Here is an 18,200-nt window from a genome sequence, read left to right as displayed (position 1 = left end):
GCTTAGCTTATATTTTCGCACCTCCCACGAGGTATTACCCTTATTAATTAGTCTCATTGCTCGTAGTGGCTACAAGCAGACAATGTTCAATGCTTTTCAATAGAAATGGAATAGAATAGACATGCAGCAGTATTCCGAAAGTAGAGGTACACTACTTGCCAATATCATTCAAGTCATTCACACATAATGATAAAGCAACACGGGGGAGCTCATCCAGGGTGGTCCTGCTGCTGTTTTAAATTTTTAATTTTATGATGAGTGCAATCTCTATCATTTTTGCTTCATTTGCTTATCTTTTCAATTTTTGTCATTTTAAGTAAAAAGTATTGAAAATTATTTTTAAAAAATAATAATGCGAGTTATTAGGGATTATAACAGTACGGTATATTCTAAATATGCTTTTCTAAATCAATAATTGATTGTTTACCTTAGTAAAATCTTCTCATAATGTTCTTCAAAAGAATCTCGGAGAAAATCAATGCTTCTGCTTCTAAGAGAAAGCCTAAAAGTGAGGAGAAAATGTATAACATCTTTCTTCTTTTTTTTACCTAAAAAAATAAGACACCCAAATTATACAGTTGCATACATAACTAGACGTTGGCTCTATAATTTTTAAAAAGAAACTTTTGTAGACAGCCTAGCTTATTAAATGCCCTTAACATTAGTGCTTCTATAGGGGAAACAAACAAAAAAAAATACAAGGAGAGAGCCCAAAAATTGCAATGAGGGCTCATAGACCATGAAGTATGAACAGGGCGCATGCATCAGCGAGTGAGTCACTGCGTGCTGATTCAGATAGACGTTTCACTGCCGTTGCTTTCAATTTTGATTACATCCACTGGTCTGTGTTGTGTCGGTAGATTGGGTTAGGACACGCATCTCCCGATGGCCGTGCATCCCGGATAAAATTGAAGCGCGTTAATTACTGATTTTGTCGGGGAGAAGGAGTTTTGTCTTCACCCGCTTTTTACTTAGAACATCATCCATTATTCGGTTCTTTATTGCTGTTAATAATCATGTCATGATAATCCCTTAAAACTTTGCTGAAAGACTTTGAAAAAATTTCAACCAACTCCACAGTTGGCCACATGCTAAGTGGGCCTGCTATCATTGATTTGCTCATCTACCCTTTTTAGTTGCTTTAATCATTGATACGGTTCTTGCGACTAATCAAACGTCGACTCTCTTTTTCGTCCTTCAGCTGTGGTGGGGAACGGATTCATAGCCAAGGATATAACATTTGAAAACTCAGCAGGGCCGAGCAAACACCAGGCGGTGGCTTTAAGGAGTGGGTCAGACCTCTCTGCATTTTACAAGTGCAGCTTTGTTGGCTACCAGGACACTCTCTACGCCCATTCCCTCAGGCAATTCTACCGCGACTGTGACATATACGGGACAATTGATTTCGTCTTTGGAAACGCCGCTGCGGTTTTCCAAGAATGCAATTTATATGCTCGTAAACCTAATCCAAACCAAAAGAACATTTTCACAGCTCAAGGGAGAGAAGACCCTAACCAGAACACTGGGATTTCAATTTTGAACAGTAAGATTGCCGCTGCTGCCGATTTGATCCCGGTCAAATCATCGTTCAAGACGTACTTGGGGCGTCCCTGGAAAGAGTATTCCAGGACAGTTATTCTGCGATCATACATTGATGATTCGGTGGATCCTGCTGGGTGGTTAGAATGGAATGCTACATTTGCTTTGAGCACCCTTTATTATGGGGAGTATTTGAACAGAGGCCCGGGGTCGAATACGAGTGCAAGGGTTACTTGGCCTGGTTATAGGGTCATCAACAGCTCGACTGAGGCAAGTCAGTTCACGGTTGGGACATTTATACAAGGAAATGAGTGGTTAAATTCCACTAATATTCCATTCTCTCTCGATTTGAGTTGAAACTTGAAAGCCAAATGTCACTAATTACTTTCTTTTTTCTTTTTTGGTAATTTGATTTTGTCCTGGTTTGATCAAGTAGCCGAACCGCATTTTGATCAGCTACCATCACAAGTCAAATTGCTTTTTTACTAGAATTAATAAAAAGCTTTATTAATTCATTTGAGAATTACAGTTATTGTTATATGCAATATTTCAAATTTAAATCCATCCGACCGGTGAAGCGTTAGTTTAGGGTGAAAGTTGCCCCACTTTGCTCTAAATTTTGAAATTGGGCTCAAAACTAATGAACCTGTTGAACTGGTCTCTTTGATAGCATCCTTATAGATATATGAGATTGGCTCGAACAATTTAAACTCAGGTGCCATCTTTGGTGACTGAGACTCAACGTGCAGCCCAAATTCTATCTCTCTCCCCCTCTCACAATTTCTATAATTTAAATTCATTATATGGCAAAATGGTAAACCAAAAACGTATCTTTTTTCATCTGTAACCTCAGATGACAATATTATTATTTAGTTCAACGAACCAAAGCCTTAGTTAAATAGGGTCATCATTTTTATTATAAAATTTACAAAAAATAATTAAAATTCTGTTTTTTCTTTTTCCTTCTCTGTTCTTTTGTTTTGTCCCTTGCGGGTCATGGACTAGGCCGACATGGACAAAGGTTAAATCCGGGCTTTTCAGCCCCTTTTTATCCTCCCTACTAGTGGTTAGGGATGAGTATTAATCGATTCAAATAAAAATAATCATTGAAATTAATTGAATTCAGATTAATTTTTTAAATTATGATATTAATCGATTAGAAAAGGTACTCTATTCAACTATTTCGGTGAGTTGGGTTGATTTTGATTATTTTTTATAAGAGTTCAATAAATATAGATTTCAAAATTTTAATCAAATTGATCAAATGCTTATCTCTCTCCATTTCTTTCTTCCTTTTTGTGTCCTTACTCTCTCTAAAATACCCTCAAAATCTTAAAATTTTTGTAACACCCCCAAAAATTTTCATTCCATTTATATCTTAACAAAGTGTTAGTGTCATGAACTTCATGTTAAAAAGATATGTGATCTGTTTTGGACTTATAAATAAAAATTTCTTCTATTTATTTGATATATTTTTTAAGTTAAAAGCATTGATCCGTAACAAAGTAGTATCAAAATTTATCAATTTGTAATTGATAGAAATGCACTTCTCTTTCAGTAATTTGGCGCAGCGAGGACTGAAGAGTTATTGATTACGGTAGGGCATGCTTCCCCAACTCAAATAGGATTGCCCAAAGTGTAGAGACAGTGACGCCCAATTCACCGCAAAGACCGGAAATCAGGGGATGCAAGATACTTGTGTAGGAAATAATGAACCCCCGGCCCAGCCACCCCAGACCCAGAGAGTTCAGAAAATAGCAATCATGAGACTGCTGGCAGTTGCAAAATTGCAACATGCATGCTTTTGTCAGGTAAAAGTGAAGAGACTGTATTTGAGAGAGTTTTATAATAGGAGGCTGACTGCCTGAGCTCCCCTCGGACCTGTTAAACATTGGTCTATCTTTATCTCAATGATAACCCTGAATCAAATTTATTGTAGGGAAATTAAGCCTAAATTAGAAATGCACTTTGTATGTGATAGAAGTTAATCTGTTAGCACAAATCACCAACTCAAGTAATAACAAGTTGGCTACTAAATTAGTAGTAGTATAATATATCAAAATTTCATCCTAGACAGGAATTATTAAAGACACGAAGTTTATGTTTATACCGAATAGAATAGTAGTAGTATAATCTACTGCGAACTACAACTTTTAAAAAGAGAATGTATTTGACTAAAGTAGTAGCAGTTGGGGAGAACAGCCCCATTCCACCCAATGACAAAAGCAGAAGGCATACTAAAGCGAAGCTTTCGCCGATGTAATAATAGTTTTGACTTGGAAGTCCTTGGTCCTTACGTTTCATGCAAATGTTAGGTGTAGCTCGTCATAAACTAAGCTGCATTTGCCCTACGTCTTTCACATTTCAATTTCAACTTTGTCTAATGACAGTAATGCTTGTGTCAGCTTTTCAGTCGCAGTTTGACGACTGATTAGTCTCTTCCCCCCCCAATCTATCTTCACTTTTACAGAGAGGCGCATGGAAGATGGGAACATGAGTTCTTGCTTTTGCATGTGTGAGGATTTCAGAAGAGCACATGACGACTGGGTCGTGTTTTGCCCATCCTTTTCTCACCAAAATTATTTAAATTCCTTCAATACTGTTTCTCTGGTTTCTCCGTTTTCCCATTTATTCATTTTGCTTTTTTCTTTATAATGAAGCTTTAGTTAGTTGATAAGATTAGAGTTTGAGAATAATTTCCTGTTAATCCAACATGCATGTCTCCTTACTTTGCGATTAAACTTAATTCCATTATTTCGCAGGTTAATATATATTGGCTATCAGTGGAGTTCTGTAGCAATAACATAAGGTAGCTCGATCTGTCTGACCATAGTCTTTTGCTAGCTGCTTTTTCATTTTGTTTTCGCTCCTTTTGCATCGAACGCTTGCTGACCATTTTGCTGGGCAACATGACATGGGTCCTTTCTGCTTCTCTTTACCTGATTCATTGAGCGGAAAATTAAAGGCAAACATCCCTCAAGTCCCAATCCTTTTCTGATTGGCAGCAAATTAAGGGAATGCCCACCTAAATAATGCGGTAGCGCATATGGAATACAAAAAAAAAAGAGGTCCAATCACCAAAAGAAAATTCCGAAAAAAATAATTCTCTGCCACATGGAGAAACACACTTTTGCATAGTATGATATAGATTGATGAATAGTACCATAGTATATTATTGTAGGAGTCCGGCCTTTCATCATATTTTCTCATGATTTATTTGATTCTTTACACTTTTTTCTTTCCTTTTGGCTTATAGCCTTTAATCATTCGAGGCACCAAAGACATATGAAACCAAATTGGGAGAAACAAGATGGTACGGGCACTTAGAGATTGGTGGATGGGGGTGGATCTACCGGTACGAGACAATTTTCATGTGCATTTGGAGATGAGTTCTAGAAGTTCCCTCGGGCTTATCTTGAATTCCTGCTTCAAGCACATCATCGCAAAGTACAACTTCTGCATGGGTCTTCATCGACGCTTTTGTGGCTAACTCATTGAACCCAAAGATTTACACAAATTAACCATTTTGATCATTCTTCATTCACCAACTTTCTCCGACATTAGGGTCGAGTCTTCAACGTCGACACCCATCACCTCCCCATTTTTATGTGTTGAACATCTTTCTCTAACAAACTGAGTTTCATTTTTATTCCTCGGTTGGCTTCCTCTAAACTTTGTTCCAACACTATGAGAGCCTGGTTACATTACACCCTATCACCCTGGCTGTAAAAGATTACACCGTCTCCGATTTCATATAATTTTAAGTGAAAAATTGAATTACATAATGCATTGCATGTTTCTTAGCACTATTAAGTAGTTATTGGGGATGCCCTCAAAATCTTTGCAGATATGATTTCTTTACTTTGCATTCATGTGAACTTACCACCGATAAAGGGGAAACTTTTTGCTTTACTTTTCTGTCATTCTGTTACATATTAGCATGAAGTTTTGTTACATACTTCTTTACAGCAGTAAATCTTCTGTTTTTCTCTTCTTTACTTTAGTGTTAAATCACGTCCCTTCTTCACTTGTGCTGGTTCTATATTTTAGGTGTGTATAATTGAATCACCCTAATGAATCATTATTCACTGGGAGATGGGGAAAAAGCACATTTTTCTAAGTGAAAAGTTGGAAGTATTACGAGCACGACTGCTTTTAGGCTTTACACGTTTCAATATTTCTTTGAATTATTAACTACAATCGAACATTTGGCTTAGATTTATCTGCAAATCTGCTCCAGTGAGGAATGTGAAAATAAATATTTGGACAACATGCTTTCCAGTTTTTCCTTTGTTTAACTTATTCTTCTTTAAACATCCTCTGCAGACTTGCAGTTAAAATCGTGGAAAAAATGATCCTGACTTCACTCACATGACATGTCCTAACACCATTGGACATTTTTCCCCCGAACATGTTAACTGAATATTAATGTAATCAAAACACCCATGTGACCACGGGAATTTCTGTTATTAATACTCTCCTGTCTGACTGCGTGTCCTTGATTTTGGGCAATGGAACCTTGAATTGAAAAGGCTATCTTCATTTCAATAAAGTAATGCTTGAAAAACATAGTGGAAACGAGAAAAATTTATGAGCCAACGCCAAGCACCTGTTACAGGATGTGCACTTAATTATTGTTTTAACTTGTACTATAGCTTTTAATTTACTAAGTTGTAATAGGTCACCTTAAAAAAATAAAAAAAAAGAGAATGCAGCGGTAACTTGTAACCAAGCAAGGAGGTGACGGAGGCGGCTTTTACTATATAAATAACGAAGGGGGTGTAGTCTGCCCTCAACTGCGGCTTGCAGGTTGGTTGTTGGTTGGTTAGTTGGTTGGGGTTGTGTACTTTTGGGGCAGCCTAAAAAAAATGGGTCTCTCACCTTCCCCCTTCTCTCTGATAGTCCTGCTTGCTTGTTTCGCTGGTTCTGTCCTGCAGGGTGATGGTTTTCCTTTCCATCACAACAGCCCTTTTCACCACCACCACCACCCTCGTTTTGCCAAGCACAACTACAGAGATGCTCTTACCAAATCAATCATCTTTTTTGAAGGTCAGAGGTCAGGGAGGCTTCCTTCTAACCAGAGGATTACTTGGAGGAGGGATTCTGGCCTCTCAGATGGTGCAGCCATGCATGTAAATATACAGAACCATGCTCTCATATTTTTTTGTATAGTTTGTTTATTTCACGTTTTTCTCGGTTTCTCCTTCATATTGGGTTATCATGCGTCCTCATTTGAGTGTGAAATTTGAAAATGTAGGTTGATTTGGTTGGAGGATACTATGATGCTGGGGACAATGTGAAGTTCGGGTTCCCCATGGCCTTCACCACCACCATGCTCTCGTGGAGTGTAATTGAATTTGGTGGGTTGATGAAAGGAGAGATACAAAATGCCAAACAAGCCATTCGTTGGGCTACTGATTACCTGCTCAAAGCAACTGCACATCCAGGCACCATTTATGTTCAGGTATATCCTTCTTATCCCTGGAACTCTTCAAATTATGTGCTTTATTTTCTGTAGAAACAGAGGAGATAATATTAGCTCGGCTTTTTTTTGTAGGTTGGTGATGCAAACAAGGACCATTCTTGCTGGGAAAGACCAGAAGACATGGACACTCCAAGGAGTGTTTTCAAAATAGACAAAAACACCCCTGGTTCTGATGTAGCAGGAGAAACTGCTGCCGCACTTGCGGCTGCCTCATTGGTCTTTAGAAGAATTGACCCCGCTTACTCCAAGCTTTTGGTCACGAGGGCTATCAGGGTAAAATTCTTATTTTTGCTAAACAAATATGTAAATTATCCCTGCTCTGTTCAAAATTTCCTCAGAAATATGAAAGTTTATGTTGTTTCTGAATTCTGAGTAATAGGTGTTTGAGTTTGCTGATAAGTACAGAGGGGCCTACAGCAACGGGCTGAAGAGAGCTGTGTGCCCATTCTATTGCTCTTACTCTGGTTATCAGGTGCATTAATGTTGCTAAACTTTTGCTATTCAAGCGTTGATTACATGGGATACTGTGAGAATATCTCAATCTAATCTATTTCCCTTGGTCTATTTAATAATGTTAGGATGAACTGTTGTGGGGTGCTGCTTGGCTGCACAGAGCCACCAAGAACCCAATCTACCTAAAGTATATTCAAGTCAATGGGCAGATCCTTGGAGCTGCGGAGTTTGACAACACCTTTGGATGGGATAACAAACATGTTGGAGCAAGAATTCTTCTCTCTAAGGTTTCATTTCCTTTCTTTGTTCTCGTTTCTGCATGCTGATTAGGTTCATCCATTAAAACGATTCAGCTTGTCCTTGCTTTTGCAGGCATTTCTTGTTCAAAGACTGCAATCTCTCCATGAATACAAGGGCCACGCAGATAATTTTATTTGCTCTCTCATACCAGGAGCCCCATTTTCTTCAGCTCAATACACCCCAGGTTCCTCTCCAGCCTCTCGATAAATTTTAAATGTTTAAAAGCTTTGTAAACGGCTGGTTTTTAATTTTTTTTTTCTGTTGTTTCTTTGTTATAAACAGGTGGGCTTCTGTTTAAGATGAATGATAGCAACATGCAGTATGTGACCTCTTCTTCATTCCTGCTCCTAACCTACGCTAAGTACTTAACTTCTGCCCACCAGGTTGTTAACTGCGGTGGCACCACGGTTACCCCAAAAAGGCTCCGAATCATTGCCAAGAAACAGGTAATTGCAATGGACAAAACCAAAAGCAAGAAATTTCTGTTTGTTTGGATTTCATTTCTACTTTCAAGGTTCTTTTATACGTTTAACCAACTTCTTTATGAAATATGTTATCATAAGGTGGACTATCTGCTGGGAGATAACCCCTTGAAGATGTCCTACATGGTGGGATACGGTCCAAGGTACCCGCAAAGGATTCACCACAGGGGCTCATCACTACCGTCCGTTGCAAAGCACCCAGCCAAGATCCAATGCTCCGCAGGCTTTAATTTCATGAACTCCCAATCCCCCAACCCCAACGTTCTGGTAGGTGCAGTCATCGGTGGGCCAGACCAACATGACAGGTTCCCAGATCAACGGTCAGATTATGAGCAGTCAGAACCAGCAACGTACATCAATGCACCCCTTGTAGGAGCGTTAGCTTACCTTGCTCACTCTTTCGGCCAGCTTTAGGGGGGCCCTACCAGGAACTTAACAGAATTAGCTATTTAGGTGTTTGTAATGTTTTCATTTTTACTTAATATTGAAAATGTCGAAGTTCTACCAATATTCCTCTGGAAAAGGAAGTGCACGAGGCTAATGTGGTCGAGACCTAAGGCTCGAGCCCCAAACCTTGGAGCACAAATGTCAAGGATGGACAGCCTTGTGGGCCTTTTTTTTTCTTTTCTAATATACGTTATTATTATTATCGTTACCAGTTTATAGCCTCTGGTGAGAGTGCATATGGCGTGCCAAGAACGGCGTTTTATTGTAATGGCTAGCTCAAGCTAAGGATTCTGGGCTCCTAATTAGGATATATTTAGGCCGTTTTGAAACTTGTAATATGTCTACTAGCGTTTATCTTGCGAGAGTTCAATATTTTCCCTCCTCTCCCTATGTCGTGGATTTGGTTTTATGTCTATGATGTGGGCCGGGACCATTAAATTCGGGATTCGAAACAAAATGTCTTGAAACCAATAATAAATAAGAGACAAAACAACCGCAAGCTGGAGCCGAATACTAATTAACAATAACTAATTAACAGTGCCCAGCGGATAATGTTGAATATTTTTACCGTTGTAGCTTTAATGGGAAACGAGCATTTGACCGTTGAAAATGTGTGGCAGAGGCTATAGGAACGAAGGGAGATCAAGAAAGAAGATTTTGCCCGGCATGTGACATTGTTAGGGACGTGCGTCGTGGTCGAAAAAGCTGGTGTTTCACAGAGGTTGCTGTCAGGAGTGTCAGGGCTGGGCTTAAGTCTACAGTATAAACCCCAAAAAGAAAGTTGCAACTAGTTGGATAGTGGGAACCAAGCCCTAAAAAGACATTCCACAAAATGCTTCTAATTTTGTAGGGCTCCTCTCTTGGAGTTCATTTTTTAGTTTGGAACTGACCAAGACCAGGTAACTGGATGACATTAATAAACAACATAGAGAAGTACTGCACTAAATCCACACAAAGGAGAGAGGACTCATAAACAAGAATCCTAGGGGCAGACAAGCCAATACAGTAGTATTATTACCATTTATTTACAACAGCCAACATTCGAGACATAGCCAAAGTTAAAACACAAAAGCTCCATAGGCAGGAGACTCGTAAATATTTACCTTCCAACCAGTAGATAAATATATTCCGCACCCTTACAATCAACCAAAACCTTATTTAGTTATTTACATACTAACATTATCCTGTGAAGTCATTGTTGCGAGGGTCACCCAGACCCAGTTTGTGGAGCAGCTGGTGATTAAGCTTAATCATCACTGGCCAAAGGTACAGACTTTACCTGAAAAGAATATAAGCATGCTTAAATTCTGTACAGAGTGCTTAGTCGAAATTCAAACGCAGAACTAAGCACCATTATAGTCTTTATAACAACATTCTGGGCATTTTAAGGATATCTGATACTAGACATTTGGCAAGCTGAAATCAAACAATAAATGTCCCTTCCTTTCCAGAATTCTGACCAAGGATATCAGATACTGGACATTAAGACTGGGTGTTTTAAGAATATCTGCTACTGGACATATAACAAGTTGCGATTAAACAATAATGCCCCTTCATTTCAGAAATTGTTACCAAGGGACACACAAAGCAAAACAGTAAAAATGGTGGGTAATATAAAAAAAGAGCAGAACCAGTGATTGATAATAATGATGAAGCCCAGGCAAACCATGTTTTCTTTCCTTCTTATACTCTACTTAATAAGAATGCTCTCCTCATGTCAAAAGTGTGAAAATCAAGGAATTAGGAATGTAGTCCCAACATCACTCCACCAATAATTCTAATGATGGATCAAAGTGCACTTACCAAATCACGAAACTTGAGAATGTAGAACATTTCAAGATATCTTCGGGTCTCACGCCTCTCAAGTTTTGAGACATACTTCCAGAAACTATATACCCCAGCCAATGTCATCAGCCTTTCAGAATAAATTTTCCATGTATACCTACAATTTCAAAATCTTTGCTTGAGCTCCACATGATGGTAGAGACAATGGAAGTACAGATGAAAATTAGAAGAAACAAACCTTTCATAAATTCTTTTAAGCCCTCCATCAGATATTTTAGTCCAGTGGCTTGGATCCTCCTTGCAACGTTGAAAGAAATCGGCCAGGAGCTCAGCAGTCTGATCAGGGTGATATGGATCAATATGGAACCCTGATGCACCATTTTCAATAATCTCTGCAGGACCACCGTGGCATGTGGCAAATGTGGGAAGGCCACAAGTCATGGCTTCCACCACTGTAAGTCCAAAGGCTTCATAGAAGGCGGGCTGAAATAAATGAGAAAGGGTAAACCTTTTAGAAAGCACAAGGGGTTGTAATACAACAGAACCATATCACTATACAAGGGCACATACCTGTACAAAAATACCTTTTGTGTCGGCTATGTAGCGATAGAGCTCACCATTGCGTGCTCGATTTGTTTGGGCTGCTATCCAACGAAATTGACCATCCAATTGATACTTTTTCATAAGGCCATGCATTTTTTCGATTTCTGCTATCTCCTCTCTGTCTTTTGACATATTTACATCAATGTAACCAGCAACAACAACAAGGTTTGCCAATGCCCTCAGCTTCTTATTCTTACAATAACACTCTACCAATCCAGTCATGTTTTTGACTCGATCCAGCCTAGCCATGGAAAAGATTATGGGCTTTGACCGATCACTCAAAGTACCACTGCATATGAAAGACAAAACTTGCATTACAAACTTGGCAAACCAACAATATTTTACCATGACTTATGTTGCTATTGCAACAAGGTAAATTCTCCGCAACTTTGTATTCATTACTTGAAAAATCTCACAATTGCATTATATTGTAACTGTAGGAGCCGAATTTTCCATTCAATGTCCGCTACTAAGATTCTTGGTAGTAGATATCTTAAAAAGTAATTTAATATTCTTGGCAACCATCATTCTTGACTATATTCAATAAATAGCAGGGTTTGTTTGACTCAAATAAGAAAAGAAAAAAGGGAAGGAAAATTTACAAGTGCTTAAGTAATTAGTTCAGCCTTTATGCAACTTAACAATTTTAACTTTACTTTTCTTGTCTTCTATCCTATATACAAAGAATAAAAGTAAGTTTTGGGTTGGAATTTTGGTAAAACATCAGTCTCATTTGAGCAGCAATTCTAGTGCTAGTAGTCATTGTCTGCCAGCAATGAGAAGATCTAAAATTTAAAACTGCAAGCATATGATTTATGTACATCAAATGGAAAATTTCCTGTCATTCTGGCTTGTGTTTGTAAAAGAAAATCGATTGGGCCTTGTTCCTTCATGTCACCATCTAAAGAAACTTCTGACAATATTCACAGGATTATGATCGTCCAATAAATATAATGTTACCCTAGAACAAGCAGATCACGAGATTACTGATTTAAAAATTATGCTCTTCTAGACATTAAAATATAAGGTACAGCAGAAAAAGACTGAAGAAACTCACATGTGTTCATCAGTCTGCTGAGGATCATACAACAATTCTTCTATTGAGCCATGCAGAGCCGTAAGTCTTTTTTCCTTATCAGAGTATGGGAAATAAATGCACATATCTGCCCCGGGAGAAACAATATTGAACTTTGGATCAAAAACATCAATGCCATGAACTACTCGATACAGCCCTGGAAGAGTAAAAGCAGCGTGGCTCTCGTACTGACCAACAGTGTTCTTCCTGGTGCAAAGAAATTGACATAATGCAAAAGGCATCATTTAATTCATATTGCATAAGCCATTACAGAGACTCCAATTCAACGGTTATATATGTTTAAGCAGACAATCCATCTCCTTACTATAGGAAAACAGGCAGAATTAAAGATATTAAGATCAACACATTAAGATAAAACAACAATAATTACAACATGGCCATACTAAAATAAAAGGTGCTAACAGTAATCCTGTAAATAAATAGCATAAACCAAAGTTAATCGAGAAACTTACGTTCCTGCAATCTCTTGGTACGTGCTGGTGATAATAAAATCTGCGTTATTCATGGCTATCAAGTCAGCAGTGAACTGACAAGAGAAGTGATATTTCTCATCGAACTTTTTCCAATATATATCTGAATCTGGATATTTTGTTTTTTCCAATGCATGCGCAATAGTGCACTGCAAAAAGTGTAATTTAGGCAAGTGCAATCAGACTGCTAGAAGATACAGTAACAATGATTTCAGAAAAAGTAAAAAGAAAGGGTGGAGGGGGAGGGAGTTGGGAGAGAGGAGAGACAAACCTGTGTAACACCCATTTTATAGGCCAACAAAGATGCAACAAGGTTCCCATCACTGTAGTTTCCTATAATAAAATCTGGAATACCCTGCAACTCTGCTGCAATTTCACTTGCTACATCCTGATTATATATACAACCAGGAAACCATGTTATGAAAGATTTTAAAGAAAGCAAGATAGAAACAAATATAAAAATATAAAGACAATGAACTTCTAAAATACAATGTGATTATTAAAAAACTTCATCATTTATTTTCTTCCAAAATAATAAGCAAGAGCCTTCGACAATTTGCAAGTCAAAATGATTTTACCTCAGCAAAAGTCTCCAGATAAGGCCATACATCAAATCTTGATATCCATTTACGAAGAATTCCTTTTTCTGATCTAAAAGGAACTCGCAGAATATGAGTATGTTCTGTCCCACTGACTCTTTCCAGCCGCTGATTGCAGGTGGTTCCCTTTGCATCAGGTATTAACCTGGTCACCTTGAACAACCAGGAAAAATATGTCAAATTTACACAAGCAAATAGAAATATTGTAAATTGAAATAAACCAATCTTGATTAGATGTAGGTATACTTACAATAAGAATTCTGGGAGTAATATCAAGTCCTTGCCTGTGTATCCTAAGAAGCATTTCATTCTCTAAGGCACGCACTTGGTCCAATATATAAACAACCTGCACATTACATAGGAAAAATGGAAATCTTAAAGATGATAAATCCATATAAATTATTCAACATATTATAAATAAGCAGTAGTCATGCACATCAAAAGGAAGATCAAAGATTTAATTCCTTGATGAACAAAAATCTAAAACCATTTCAATGCTTTCAGCATTCACAACAAACCTGTCCACCAGTGTCAGGCAAACCTAAAACATTTGCTTGCCCAAAGTATCCATGTGGAGACAGAATGACGACATTAAACACCATAGGTACTCTCCCAAGGAATGTCTCTAATGTAGAGGGATCAGGAGCCTGAAGGATGTCCAAGAGAAGATGCATCATCTCCAGAACATGTACTGCAGTATCTCCCCAACCTCTCTCAAAACCCATTCCTTGTAATCTGCATTCATGCAACAAGGAAAAGCAGAGATGTCAACAATTTTAGTGCTCTTCTAAGACTACTTGAAACAAATACACACACACACACACATGTATATGTTTGCATATATATCCAGGAAGAACAGAAACTTACACATATTCAAACTCAGAATAGGGTGCATCAGGTGGAAGCTTAGAAAGATGATCTTCTGCCTTTGCCAGAGCAGCTTGAAGTCGGGGTATGCTTTGTATCCGATCATTCAACATCAATGCCTACATACAGACCTTTACTTATTCATCTTGCTATAAGCTTTTCATTACAAAATAAATACTCCCACATGTTCCTCTCCATATCCATTAAACCCTTACCAAGTGAACCACAAGCCACATAATATTTTTTCTAAAAATTGAAGGAACATAAGACATGAATCACAGAACCGCAAAAATAGTAAATGCCAAGGGTAACATATGAGGATAATAGATGTATGATATAGACAAACCAAATAACTAAGAGTGAAAATGATTTAACCCATTTGACAAACACTTACATGTCCTTTATATTTGTGTGCTCTCAGGAAATTAAGTAACGGCTCCAAACAGTCTTTGTTACGGAACATGTTTGAAGAAAGGTGACGGTTGAGGAATTGAACACCATTGCCAATGGATGAAGAACGGTTGGGCCGAGGAAAGGATGCATTGAATGGCTCAAAATCAAGCTCAAGCACAAAATACTTGTTATCCCTATGAAATGCGTAAAGATACAAAAACCAAAAATTAACAATGACATGCTCAATGATTTATGAGCTAGGAAATATAACCATATAATTTGATGTCAAAGAAACAACAAAGACAAATTACAAAGAACAGAAAAGATGCTTACTCCCCATCTGCAAGCGCTTCTTTGAAGCGAAGATATTCAGAAACACTCAGTTGCTCCACGCTGAGTTCATGAACATTGACTCGTACGAATTCCCAAACACCAGGCCTTGGACGAACTGCTATAGCCACATATGGGGGCAGAACTATGGCCTCCTATATTCACCAAAACAATGAAAACTAAAAATTTAGTATATCAAAATAAGTATAACTTAAAATTCAAGACCCCAAACTCCATTTGACTGAGATCAAAACCTTAGTATAAACAGTGACAGTAAGGCGTGAACATTAAATAGAATTACCAATGAAGTTCAATTTATACGGACTCTATTAAAGACACAGCAATCGAGGTAAGTAAAGAACATAAAACACCACAAAATTCGACTGTAAATTGATTTATCGTATATTTAGGATACGAGAATAAAAAGGAAATAAAAATTGAACAGCAACTAAATTTTAAGCATCGAAAAAATTGTTTATGGTAAATAATGAATTTTTTTATTGAATCACTGCCTCATGAATTGCGAAGGAAAAATAAATAAATATCTAAAAGGTGTTTTTTCTTGTTAAATATAATATAATAAGAGAGAGAGAGAGAGAAAGAGAGGAAAATGACCTGTGCAGATTTAAGGACTTCGCTAAAGGGACCATCACTAAGCCTCTGCCTTGCTTGATCGTCACCTATAATATTATCCAGCTCATCGATCAATGTATGAGGTTGCAGTATGCCTTTGCCCTGTGCCACATACCTTCAAATTCCACAACCCTAAACTTCAGTAACATTTTTCTTTTCCTTCACAATTTTCTCAGAAACCAAACAGATACTACTAAAAATTCAAAAAACCGAAAAAGGTGAAGAGAACAGGCCAATATAGTGGAGAGGAGAACCTGGAGAGAAGAGAGACGAGCTCATTACGATGCGCGGAAAGCGTGTCTTCCACGCGCTCCCTGATGCTTGGAATTCGACCGAGCTTAGGATTCGCCATGATCAAACTTTCCGAAGCTCTACGTTTACGACGGAAATAATTTGACAAAACGTGAAAGAAATAGAAGAGAAATGGAATTCTGATAAGAAATCAATGACTTGAGTGAACTTTGCAGAAGGCGGGGGCGGTTACATATATAGCTAAGCAAGAGGAAGTGGCGGACAAGGCGGATTGTTACAAAAGAAAAACTCGTGCTTTTTTTTTCTGTGAGGGCGACATTTTTTCGCAATAAACCAACCAAGCCCTCTTGACAACCATGACAGCAAAGTAATGGCTACTGCAACAGAAAGTGTTATTTTATTGCACGTTCATTAGAATTATGACACGTCGACAATTAAGGATAACTAAATAATAAGTAATTTGCCATATCATCAAGTCGAATAAGTGGATCTAGAAAAAGATATGCTTTATACGTAATATTTTTGGAGACCATAAAACTAATCCCTCCCTAATGTCTAATTATGATAGGATTAGATAATAAAGACAATTTATTCAGGGGGTAATTAATAACCAATAATCTTAATTTACTTTAATAACAAATATTTCATGGTCAAAGTTCAAACTACTATCGTCGGACTTAATTATTGAACATAAGTGTAAAAGGTTTTACTATGCTCCTATTGCTAGTAGTTAGTATTTTTTTCCCGAGGAAATAAAATCAGATAACGTCATGATGGAGTTTAATAAAGGGCTAAGATCTCGCAGCTTATCACATCCGAATGTCGTCATTAAAAACATGTTAAAGAGGCTCTTCCTATTATTAATTAATTAATTCTCAATACAATCAAAATATTTTTGTTTAATTAAAATATTTACTAATTTGTTAATGTCTTAATTTTTAGTTATCATCATGAAACATAATACTATCGTCCATATACTTAAACAAATATAAATATATATAATAAATAATGCTTTTTTCAGTACTTTTTAACTTTTAAGCGCTCCTAGGAAAAAGAAATCAGCTGGCCATCAATGGTTTTGCGGTGGATCTGTCATAGGAAGTACAAGTGTTTGCCAAAAACAAAAATGAAAGTACAAGTTCGTCGTAGACATTTCATAGGACATTGAATGCACAGATCCATGTCTACAAAGTTTAGAGTGTCATATAAGCATAACCAGCGAATTCAACTTATTTTGAATTTTAAAAGAGAAATATTAAAATGAAATAAATTTTAATATGATTGAAAGTATAATTAATATATATATGAATGTACATTATAATATGATTTAAGAAAATCAAATCAAATCAAACAGTCAACTTAGACATAAAAAATATAATTTGATTTCAATTTTTAAATTTGATTATATATATGTAAATAGATTAAATTATATTAAGATTAAAATTTAACGAGTTATTAGCCTATAAATAATCTTTCTCTTTATTTATAAATAAACACTTGAATAAGAACTATCTTAATTTATTAATATTTTTATGGTTTTTATTTTAATTTTAATTTTATAATATGTTTTCAGCATGATTCTTTAATTTTGCTTTTATGATTTTTCTTTCAATTTATATTTCACCATTCTCTAATCACTCTCTAAGCTTAAAAGAATTTTAATGATTGGTATTTGATTTTGGGTTTTAGCAAATCAAGTGACTTAATACCTCTTTGGTATTTTTATTTTTTAAAACTTAATATGAATTTTTCTATCATATAGTATTTATCATATTTTGTTCCTTGATTTATTAAGTCAAGTTGAGCATGAAAATATGAAATATGTTTTATTTCGAATTTTATGTTTTCTGTGGTTGAACAAAATAATAAACTATTAATGAAAAATCATACACTTCGTCCATTCTTTGAAGTAAATGCGGCATAATTTAATTATTATGGTTATAGATGTGAAAGAGTTCGTCATAATAATTGCAATCATGGTGGTTATACTAATCACTACTCTAAGAATATATTTCCCACTAGAGATGGATGGATAGATAAATATATACATAGATGGATACCTTTATTTATTAGAAATGGATGAACAATGAAGAGATATTAAAAAAAAACAAAAGTGAACAAAATAAAAGGAATGTAGAAAATGTCTATCATCAATGTGGTATGAAAAATCATTGATAACATACTTATCATATCTTAAAATATCTTGTTGAAATTTTTCGACATAAATTTTGTTCAAGATGATTTTAACCATGACTAGGGGTGGAGCGTCCCTTTGCATGGCCACCCCAATTTTTTTGAAATTTTAATATGTTATATATATTTTTTAATTATTTTTAAAATAATTTTTTATTAAATAATTAATATAATTAACAAAATATTAAAATGACTTTACAAACTCTATTCAATTTTACTCAAATTTTTAATTTTTTTTTTAATTTTTAAGTTTCTTCACCCATCTTTCCCTCT

The 18,200-nt window shown here is 36.4% G+C and overlaps 3 protein-coding genes across 3 annotated transcripts; 2 read left to right on the top strand and 1 right to left on the bottom strand.

Annotated features, from left to right (window-relative positions):
- Positions 1-1,188: 1,188 nt before the first annotated feature.
- Positions 1,189-2,054, top strand: LOC110413327 (pectinesterase-like; the record flags this gene model as incomplete). The annotated part of the gene is made up of 1 exon (XM_021424097.1): positions 1,189-2,054. A coding segment is annotated over one exon (708 nt), but the record flags the coding sequence as incomplete, so codon positions are not given.
- A 2,827-nt stretch (positions 2,055-4,881) lies between these two features.
- GH9B13 (glycosyl hydrolase 9B13) lies at positions 4,882-8,914 on the top strand. The gene is made up of 8 exons (XM_021425042.2): positions 4,882-6,671; positions 6,797-7,003; positions 7,097-7,297; positions 7,404-7,496; positions 7,603-7,764; positions 7,850-7,961; positions 8,060-8,223; positions 8,341-8,914. Exons 1-8 carry the CDS (start codon positions 6,408-6,410, stop codon positions 8,671-8,673), a joined length of 1,536 nt encoding a protein of 511 aa, XP_021280717.1. The 5' UTR covers positions 4,882-6,407; the 3' UTR covers positions 8,674-8,914.
- Positions 8,915-9,667: 753 nt separating this feature from the next.
- Positions 9,668-16,090, bottom strand: SUS3 (sucrose synthase 3). The gene is made up of 15 exons (XM_021425041.1): positions 15,737-16,090; positions 15,465-15,597; positions 14,853-15,004; positions 14,521-14,713; positions 14,127-14,245; positions 13,778-13,994; positions 13,510-13,605; positions 13,239-13,412; positions 12,932-13,048; positions 12,643-12,809; positions 12,152-12,376; positions 11,062-11,383; positions 10,730-10,974; positions 10,510-10,648; positions 9,668-9,985 (listed from the first exon to the last, which is right to left on the bottom strand). The coding sequence occupies exons 1-15, from the start codon at positions 15,832-15,834 to the stop codon at positions 9,953-9,955; spliced, it is 2,430 nt and encodes an 809-aa protein (XP_021280716.1). The 5' UTR covers positions 15,835-16,090; the 3' UTR covers positions 9,668-9,952.
- Between the last annotated feature and the right edge of the window lie 2,110 nt (positions 16,091-18,200).

The sequence above is a fragment of the Theobroma umbraticum genome, unplaced genomic scaffold (genome assembly GCF_002168275.2).
Source record: "Theobroma umbraticum cultivar Fairchild unplaced genomic scaffold, ASM216827v3 scaffold_4.1, whole genome shotgun sequence".
NCBI classification, from domain to species: domain Eukaryota; kingdom Viridiplantae; phylum Streptophyta; class Magnoliopsida; order Malvales; family Malvaceae; genus Theobroma; species Theobroma umbraticum.
The sequence above is the reverse complement of the archived record's forward strand: the minus strand, read 5'-3'. Positions and strand labels throughout refer to the sequence as shown.

Coding starts and splice junctions, on each gene's coding strand:
- SUS3 (XM_021425041.1), bottom strand. CDS start 15,834: ATGGCGAATCCTAAGCTCGGTCGAATTCCAAGCATCAGGGAGCGCGTG. Junction 15,005..15,464: donor AAGTCCTTAAATCTGCACAG/GTCATTTTCCTC, acceptor TGGTGAATATAG/GAGGCCATAGTTCTGCCCCC. Junction 13,413..13,509: donor TTACTCCCAGAATTCTTATT/GTAAGTATACCT, acceptor TGGTTGTTCAAG/GTGACCAGGTTAATACCTGA.
- GH9B13 (XM_021425042.2), top strand. CDS start 6,408: ATGGGTCTCTCACCTTCCCCCTTCTCTCTGATAGTCCTGCTTGCTTGT. Junction 7,298..7,403: donor TGGTCACGAGGGCTATCAGG/GTAAAATTCTTA, acceptor TCTGAGTAATAG/GTGTTTGAGTTTGCTGATAA. Junction 7,765..7,849: donor CAAGAATTCTTCTCTCTAAG/GTTTCATTTCCT, acceptor TTGCTTTTGCAG/GCATTTCTTGTTCAAAGACT.